General features: G+C 37.5%; 1 protein-coding gene across 2 annotated transcripts; it reads right to left on the reverse strand.

Annotated features, from left to right (window-relative positions):
• Positions 1–23: 23 nt before the first annotated feature.
• LOC131794634 (solute carrier family 25 member 32) lies at positions 24–9,526 on the reverse strand. Of its 2 annotated transcripts, XM_059112163.2 has the most exons (11): positions 9,255–9,526; positions 8,508–8,602; positions 7,255–7,310; positions 7,029–7,114; positions 5,494–5,610; positions 5,062–5,111; positions 4,290–4,403; positions 3,410–3,502; positions 2,801–2,859; positions 2,459–2,509; positions 24–1,937 (listed from the first exon to the last, which is right to left on the reverse strand). In XM_059112163.2, the coding sequence occupies exons 1-11, from the start codon at positions 9,412–9,414 to the stop codon at positions 1,865–1,867; spliced, it is 954 nt and encodes a 317-aa protein (XP_058968146.1). In that variant the 5' UTR covers positions 9,415–9,526; the 3' UTR covers positions 24–1,864. The 2 variants fall into 2 exon arrangements, with proteins under 2 accessions (XP_058968146.1, XP_058968147.1); XM_059112164.2 differs by lacking the exon at positions 24–1,937 and having other exon boundaries at positions 2,463–2,528.
• Between the last annotated feature and the right edge of the window lie 171 nt (positions 9,527–9,697).

The raw sequence follows: 9,697 nt of genomic DNA on the forward strand, positions 1-9,697 counted from the left end.
GCAAGACAAACTCTCAAGCTTATGGTTTTTGAGCCTTTTATGTTTTTTTTTTTCGTTTTTTTCATTCTTCTGTTGCTCTAATTATAAACCATGATTATTTTAGCGTTGGTCAGTGTAATACAAACAGGCGCTATCTTTCGTTATAGGCATAGTAAAAAAATTGATGACTCTCGAAATCCGATGTCCTATGAAACTACGTAAAGTTAACGTAATAATAGTAACTCAGTATTTTGAAACGTTGAACCAATTTCCAGACACACAGTAAGCAAAATTCAATAGTTTAGCCTGAGTAACCGTGTGTTAAATGTGTCCGAATCGACCAGAATTCATTTGAAATTATTGGATCGCTTACATCTCACGCTTATTTTGAATCCAAGTTAAAGATCTTTACGCAATGGCTTCAAAGTGTCCCTATGCAGCTTATTTAACTAAGCGCACGGGCACTTCATTTATTCGAGACAAAATTTGTTCAAATAATTTTATATAGGTAATCACGCGTTTCCAGTGCAATTTGGGATAAAACAGAACGAGAAAATTTTAAACGACTGACCAAATTGCATAAAGCCGTAAGGCGAGTGCAACTTGCATGTGTATTATTAAGTTTAAAAGCTGCATGTAGCTTTTAAAAGTTGACCTGTTTTTACTATGGTTAATGTTTGCCTACAACATTAACACGCTAAAAGAAAGGTATTCAGAACTGCAATGTGTTAATAACAAGTATTTAGAGTAGCTTAGGTAAACACAAGTTGTAAACAACTTTTTACACCGTTTAAGTACATCACCAAAAATATTTTACAGGAATGTTAGATTTGAAATCAAAATCACAGTTTCTCTCGGCGAAGTTTTCCTTTTATATAATGCAAACATATTCAAAGAATCCTATGAAAAATAGTAAGCGCAGAAAAGAAACCCACTCTCACCGTAACCCCCAAAGGCTACTGCCTGATATTTCAATATTCTAACTAAGACTAGTCTTCCAATCATTTGATGTTCATTTGTCTCTAATTTACAATAAGAGACCTGAACACAAAGCAAATGAGGCAAAGCAAGGCGAGTTTCTTGACAACGTATAAAAATAGACTCTTCAAAGCAAAGTGATATGAGCTGGGTCAATTGTGGCTCAGCTTCTTGAGTGGTGTAAATAAATTATCTCATTATTTAACAAAAACTGTGTATCTCTTTGTAAATAAATTTAACTTACACGGACTATTTTTAGCTGAGTTTCATAACACGAACACGAGTAAGCGTTAAGGGCAGTGTAGTCCATGGGTCGGAGTAGGTTCTCGATACCACTCATCTAATAGCGATCGCGAAAGAGTAGCTTTCACCGTTTTTTACTGAAGTTAATGTCAATAACCAGGGAAAAATAACAACAACAACAAGGAAATGTCGCTGTGAGGTAAAAACAGAGCCATAAATAAAAACTGGGTTTAACTTTACATCGCAACAATTCAGTAACAAATGGAGAAAGTTATTGAAAAAGATTTTAACGTAAGGAACAGGGGATGTACATAATTTGATACCCGTATGGGACAAGGGAAAAAGGGGAGGGGGAAGGTTCTTTATAAAAGAACAATGGGAGAAATCATTGTTACCCTTAAGACCTGATAGTAAAAATGGATACCTTTTGCATTGATGTACAAAAGTTGCTCTGAAAAAATTCATATTCACATTCCGCTGGTAAATGAAGTTATCGATAAAATGTGTAAACGCACTGGGCGGTTAACTTCGCTCGGTTAATATATTTTTTTCCATAAATGAATCAGTCGGAACTGTTGCAGAATAAAGTCTGGTAATAAAACCAAGTGCTGTAGTATTGCCCATCGTCTCCCGTTGCCGGATTCCATCATTTATCCTGTCGATGTCATCTGTCCGGCAGAAGGAAGTGAATAACGTTTTCGTACACCACAAATGTAAGTGCACATGCTGGCGTTACTCTAAAAAGAAACAAAATCAACAACAATCAAACGCACAATACACAGTAAAATCGACAATGAACGTTTTACATATATTACAGTTTCAGGGTTTCTTCTAAAGCGCTCTTTTGCTGGATTTCCAAAAACAAAAAAACCGCTAAAACTTACACTAACATATCAGGTGGGGCACAAACATTTGTGATAACGATAAGTATCTTAATAATTTCACAGTATTCGAACATGTAACTGACGAAAACAATGACATGACACCTACTCCAAATTTTATAGCCTCTTAATGTATCTATCGCCTGTCTCTTCTTCCCAGTTTCTCACAGACTGGAGGGTGCAAATAAGTTCAAACACCTTATGGGGGTACCCCATCTCTTAAGACCCTTTCCTTTACAAAGTGCCACCGAAAATTAAAGATGGGAGCCCACTAAGCCCTCTTGGCAAATTCTAGATTATACATTGCGGTTTAACACATAAAACTAACAAGTAAATCTACTTGTATCATCAAATTTATTTTTAACATTTAGCCTTACCTGAGGACACTGGGAATTAATCCTTTATAAAATCCTGTTACTCCTTCATGCCTAAGATTTTGAAAAGAACCTGCCGTGAGGAGAGGCCAGAAAAAGAAGAATACCTTCTTTCATAAAAATGTGGACTTTACCACTAAGCCGTAAGTCAATCCGAAAATTGGATCCAGTTCTCAAACAAGCTGGTTTCAGTTCTCCGCCAATTTCGGTCCAATTCTTTGTCAAATTGTTTCAAACGGGCAAAACATGTACCTCTCTTTAATGTAGAGGGTTTGAAACTAAAGATGGAAAGCTAGTCTATAACGTATCGAAAACTTTAAGTCCTCATGTCAAGTTCCAACTTACCTGAAAGTCTTACTAATCACATCCAACGCGCCTTTGTATTCCACCATCGTGTACTGATTCTTTAGAAAAGTAAAATTCATGAACAATAAATGACAGCAGGAAACAGTAAATACTGAACGATTTAACAAATCAGACTTGCTCAGGGACAGCTCCAGATATATTCAATTGGTTTTAGCTAATTTTATGGGCACAGGATCAAAACTTTCGCGCCGTGCGTTCTCATAACAATCTTGGATCCGTGTTTCTTAAGAGGAATAGAGAGAGTGAAAGAGGGTGAAAGCTACTCTCCCTCGTGAGATTTGGTATTTATCCTCATTGAAGGGTCTCCCTGGCCTTTTGTTGGTGCCAATTTGAACCACTGGGAGGGGGATGTGTGGGGCTAACGAATCTTTTCCCAAGGAATCGATACAATGACCTAGTTGAGGCTCGAGGCTCGAGCACAGGCCACATCAACCTGGAGTCCAGTAAACCAACCGATGAGATCACCGGCCTGAAAACTAAAAAAAAAACCCTTAAACTAAAAGTTTATTTCAAGATAATAGCATACAAAAGTAAAACAAAATCGATTTCGAAAGGTTAATAATTTGCTAATGAATCTCCCATTCTAACCTGAAGTCTTGCTCTAACCACTTGATAAGGATATGTCGCTGTTGCGGCGAAAATTTTCGACAGTGAAGCCATTACAAGGTACTCAGTTGAACTCTATGAAGAAAATGAAAGTTAGCAAAACATAAAGTAGAGAGCAAAACACTTTATATAAAAAAAGAACTACTATATTTTCAGCACTTCAGAGTGATTCCCAAGATAACCCACGGTTACATAATAATAAACGTCATCCTATTAGTACCTTCCTACCAGCCACATGTACAACAAAGGTAATAGAGGTTGTCTTTTGGACGTCAGTTGTAGCTTCAAAATGCTGAAGCTCGTCATGGAGGACTACTACTCAAGATGAGAAGCCAAAAACTTCCCCCACCCTTCCCTCTCTCGTGTTCTCCCTTTACATTCGCTACTGGCCACTACATGTGTTCGTGTTAACCCTTTACACCCTAACATCAATATCCATCTTCTCCATACTGTTCTCTGTACATTTCCAAAGATACTAACAAGGAGAATTTCTTAAACAGTCAAGAACTTTTTCAGTGGCTGAATATTTCCTCTATTCTCATGACCTCCATGTGTGATTCAGAGGTGATATTGTAAGGAGAAGTTAGATGTCAGTCAATCTTGTGGGGGGGGGGGGGGGGGGGCAAAGGGTTGATTCTTATCAATCCTTCTGGGTGGAGAGGGGAGTTGAAAGTAAAGTTTCGTTCCAGTAAATGACAACACTTCAATCATCCACCCTAAGCTATGAACATGATCAGAGCACTTCACATGTTTTGTATATCAAGGATTAAATTCAAGAGTTTCTTGTTTGCTAACTCGGTTGAATTTGTGAGCTTTAACACGTATACAATCAACTATACAAACACATGCAGACAGTATGCACCAGCTTCTTGTTGATTGGTGTTCCAAAATATTGACTGTAGCCTTTCTTCAGCTCCTCATAGGCCATGAATTGTAGTGCTCCGTGTGATACGCCAAAAATACCTGGAATGTAACCCTGGTCAAGTAAAATAAAATGATATGAGCAAACTTCATGTTCCATCCAAACACATAAACTCAGGTTAATCACTCACAATGCCATTATCTTAGCAACACCAAGTTGGTGAGGCCTTCAATAAGGCTCAAATAGCTTTGTATGGTTCCTGACTCTAAGACTGATGTTTATGCTTCTCTTTCCTTCCCTATTTCTCTTTTTGATTGTTCCCCTCCTTTTTCTAAGGAAGTTTAAAAACCACTGTTGGCTTAGTGCATATCCAGCGACCAAAATATACCAACTACAATATCAAAATGTTTTACATAAGGTGACAAAAGTGAATATCAAAGACATAATTGTGATTGCATCATGCAGACCTACACCTGTAAGATAGGTGGATGGATTTCCTATGCACGTATAAAAACTAAAGATCGTATATATATTTTTTAATTCCTTTATTGTAGTACATTTTATTCCATTTTTTTCTTAAGCCCAAGGTATTAACGTACACATGGTGCAGTACACACTGCTGGTGACTTTTTGGACTTGACTGACTTTACTAGAGACCAGTACCCTGCATACTTCACAACAAGTCCAGTACACACAGTCAAAATTACTGTATCTTAATTTTTAACTTGATCAGTCAATCAAAAAGCTGTCAACAGATACATATCAAGGTTACCTTGTATAAACCTCTCAACCCCTCATGTCTCCACAACTTTAACAGAGCATCTGTAGAGAACAAGGAGTACAAAATAAGTCATGCATCTGGATTTCATTTATATGGGGAGTTGGTGAGCACAATTACATATACCAGCACCTTGACTCAGGTTCAATTCCCTCACAGTGAAATTGTGATTGAGAAAAGGATCAAACAATTTATTATTCAGTGCTGAATCAAACTTTAGGCTTATGAATAACTAGAAGACATAATCACAAAGTTGAAAGGGCTCTTGATTTTTAACTACGTTCTCCTCATAAGTGGCAAGTTCGAAATTTATCAAGAACAGTACGAGGAAAATACATACTGATGTAAGGGTGCAAAGGGTTCACTTTTCTTTCCTCCCTCTTGGGTAAAAAAGAGTCATTCATCTTTGCAAAAAAAATGTCTTACCAAACATTCCTTTGTACTGTGGTGTTTGTGTTTTTCCTGCAAGGGGATCAGAGTACTGGAGACATAGGCGAGTTTTCACCACCCATATTGGGTTTGTGACTGACAAAGTCCCTATTCCTAGTGATAAAAAGAACACATTCCATTAGGCACAAAAGCTGACTAAGTGCAAATACTATACAATGTACAATTTAAAAACAGGTTTACAGCTAACATTTACAAGGATATTTAGCATGTTGGTTTTTTTCATTGACCCTTTAACCACCAAGATCTGATTGTGAATTCTTTCCTCTAACCCCTACACATTTCCTTGTAAATAAGGAATGAGAATTTGGTGTAAGATTAGGATGTGTTTGTGTATTCTTATAACCTGTTTGCTGGATAATGTAAGGATATTATGGGGAGAAGTTATATGTTGATCACTTCTGAGATTAAGGGGTTAAGCTAAGGAGGACAAGTTTGAGTTATGGAGGAAGGAGTAGGGGGAAGGAGGAGGGCAAAGGGGAAGGGGGAAGGAGGAGGGGAAAGGAGGAGGGGAAAGGAGGAGGGGAAAGGGGGAGGGGGAAGGAGGAGGGGAAAGGAGGAGGGCAAAGGGGGAGGGGGAAGGAGGAGGGGGAAGGAGGAGGGGGAAGGAGGAGGGGGAAGGAGGAGGGCAAAGGAGGAGGGGGAAGGAGGAGGGGAAAGGAGGAGGGGAAAGGAGGAGGAAAAGGGGGAGGGGGAAGGAGGAGGGGAAAGGAGGAGAGGGAAGAGGGAGGGGGAAGGAGGAGGGGAAAGGAGCAAAATAACCAAAATAACCAAAACCAGGGGGAAAGCTGGGAAGAAAAGGAAAAGCCTGCCACTGTGACCAGAGATTTAACTGACCAACATTCCTTCACAAACGATATTGTACATGGTATTGAACATAGTATTGACTGAGACATTGTCATTGGTCAGTTACAAGTAAATAAAACTGATTAATAAAAAAAACAGATTGATCAGAAGTAAATTCAGAGAACTTACACCTAACAGATCAAATAAAACAGGAGTGGCCCTCAAAAAAACTGAAATTTCCTCAAACGAACTGATTTGGTCTTTTGATTTGCTTTATAATAATTTTCACAGAATAGCCACCTCAAAGCCCATGTCACCTCAAGGATTCTCTTTACAGCTGTATAATTATGTACGCTTAGCAATAATTTTAGTAAAAATTTCCAAGTGCCTTTCCAGACCAGGAGAACTGTTATTTCTTTTCTCTCTTTTTGCAGATCCTTCCTTTTAGTGGAGTTTGGGTGAACAATCTCTTGCACTATGTCAAAAGTTAGTACATAGAGACAACCCACACTGCAGGTTTCATTTTCAAACAGACTGCAAATGCTGATGCTTGCCTCAAAGGAACAGAAAATACTGTTTAAGCTTAAAACAAAAAGTGCCTCATTTATCAGAATATGTTGCTCTAACAGAATTGTGCTACCTCAACTCTAAAGACAAAATGGCAAACCACAGTGTTTGTTATGACTGGAGCTACCTGTGCCTCCAATTATAATACTAAAATCCCTCACCTGCCACAGCTCCTGCTATCAGATGCCTCTCAAACCCTAAAGGCTTATCACTATCTTTCTGCATCCATGCTTTTAAAATGTTGTAACTGTGTTAAAGAAAAATAGCAATAATAATCAAATCTGAGCTGTGCATTTAAAAAGAAAACATTTCTTTGGTGAAATAATACTCTAAAGACTTTGAGAGTGAGGTAAGTTTATGGAATTTTGTTTGTGCTCAAGTATTTACCTGAAAAAGTACAGACCCCACGCTGATCCATTTCCCCAAACATTAGGTGTCACACCCTGTTTGTGAAAAGACAAAAAAATATATTATCTTCCAGGCAAAAAAAAAAAACATTTGAGAGTCTCCTCACACCATAGTTAGGTTAGATAACACTTGGAAAACTGTGGATTTAGTATGATAAAATTAATAAACTTTGTCTATTTTTCTCATCACATGCAGGGCAAAATTACTGAATGCTGATAGGCTGAGACAGAGGGCATTTTTTTCCCCAAATTGCCCTCATCACTCCACGACTCAGGCAATTTTGGAAAAACTTTAAAAATATGCATGAAATTAATTTTTAATTGCCTTCAGGCCCATGCGATTACATATCCACAGAGGACTCAGATGGAAGAAAAGAATGTTTGTGATGAATGCATGTTAGGTGGATTACTCAGTCAAAGATACATTAAATACAATTGAGTCTGGACACAAGGAAAACAGTTTTCCCATGGGTAAAGATTGCAACTACACACTCAAAACTGGAAGGACCTAACTTAGATATAAATTTGTGTATGAAAGTGACACCCACAATTTTTATAAGACACAAATTAAAGAGAATAAACACAACACATCCCAGTGATTTCATGTCAAAATAATTTTTGTTTAGGATTAACTGCACTCGGGGCGCACTTCAAATCCTCATTTCCCATCCAAAAGAAACCTGCTGCTAATCACATTCAGGCAGCAAGGATCAAGAAAACATGCCTTCATGATCCATGAGCAAATTATCTCTTATCATTAAGTAGGAGTGCCTCTATCTCAGCCAATTAGTATCTAGTAGTTGTTAACCTCATATATGATAAATTATAGAAATGCATGTTTGGACATAGAAAATATATAGAACGATGTATTGATGATAATACTATCATTTAAAACTTAAAACCATTATCACCAAGTTAAATGAAACCATTGCAGATCTTAAACATTTCATTCCAGGAACAATTAAAAAGTATATTCTCCTTAGAATAAAAATACAATGTTGAGAAAAAAAGTGATAAGAAGAAAAACAATTTAAATGAAGAGGTATTACTTGCTTTCGAACCACATTCTCAAGATAAGAAAAAAAAACAGAATTTATGGTGAACAGTAACGACAATTTATAGTCAGATTTCAAAAGTGGTTTCAAGGGCTAAAAGAAAAACTGCTGCGAACCCTCAAAATTAATAATGCACAAACTGTGCAAGTATTGCAATACTTTTTACAAATCAAAGTACCTGATATAATCCTTTTAAGCCAGCTGTTCTCACAATTGACTTCACTGCATCAGTAAGTCCTCTGTAAGCTGGTAACTTTCCACTTCCATCATTAACTGAGAAATAATAATATTGGTAATATCTTTCTGGCAAATGTTTCATGCATGTATGCTCTCTGATACTATATCACAACGAAGGTATTTTTAAACTAGATGTCAAACAACACGTCACTAACACGTCAACACGTCACGTCCGTGTGAACTTTAACACGTCACTAAGTTTAAACAACGAGAGTTTTCAGTTAACGAAACTGAGAGTTTCAAAGAGTTGCAAAAAACATTCCAAATGTTCCTAACTGGATTATTGTGGATCACTTCCTTTTTTGAATGGTTCTAAAGTAAGCGAAAGACAAATACAAGTAGTCTTGTATGTGATGGAAGTTTCGATTATTTCATCTCACAGTTTCGGGTCAAATTATACTACAAAAATGTATGAAATTTACTGTATTGAAAGAGGTGCAAACATTTATGAAATAGTTGTATTAGTGCCGGAATAAATTCACACATATATGTTTTGCATAACGATTAACGCTCAAGTTAATTTATTAAACTTAAACTATTAAAGTAACCTCGCCACTTACAATTCTAACGTCACGATGAGTCGATGGTGATTTCCGAATTCGGCGGAAGGCAGCTTCGTTAGTGAATGGAGGGTATCTAAAACCTGGTGTGTCTATTGTAAGATGTTATATTTATTACCCAATCTTACCTTGGAATCTTATTTTAATCAGGTCCAACGGATGCAGCACAAGAGTTGACGTAACTCCTCCAGACACGCCAGCGATAAGATGCTCGTAGCGAATAAACCGAGTGATTGAAGGCGTTTTTGAAGTTGCTGGACGGTCTGGAATTGCCTGTTGCTCGCTCATGTTGTTATAAGTTGAATGTGTACTTTCAACTCATTATTACGTGCAAGAAAACCAATGTTTTGTCATACTATCACAGTCGTAATTATTTCATCAGCTTCGTCCGCCATGTTGAAGAAAGTGTTTACCAGGTTCCCACTGCCTATATTGACCGATGAAAGTTAGTACTGGATAGTGCACAACTAGGTTCAATCATGCGTGCATTGCCTCTAATGACTAGGATGACAATTTCTGCGTAGCTTATCGAACGTCGCTCACAACAACCGACAACATATGTCCTTCTCAG

Source organism: Pocillopora verrucosa, chromosome 5, assembly GCF_036669915.1.
Source record: "Pocillopora verrucosa isolate sample1 chromosome 5, ASM3666991v2, whole genome shotgun sequence".
Taxonomy (NCBI): domain Eukaryota; kingdom Metazoa; phylum Cnidaria; class Anthozoa; order Scleractinia; family Pocilloporidae; genus Pocillopora; species Pocillopora verrucosa.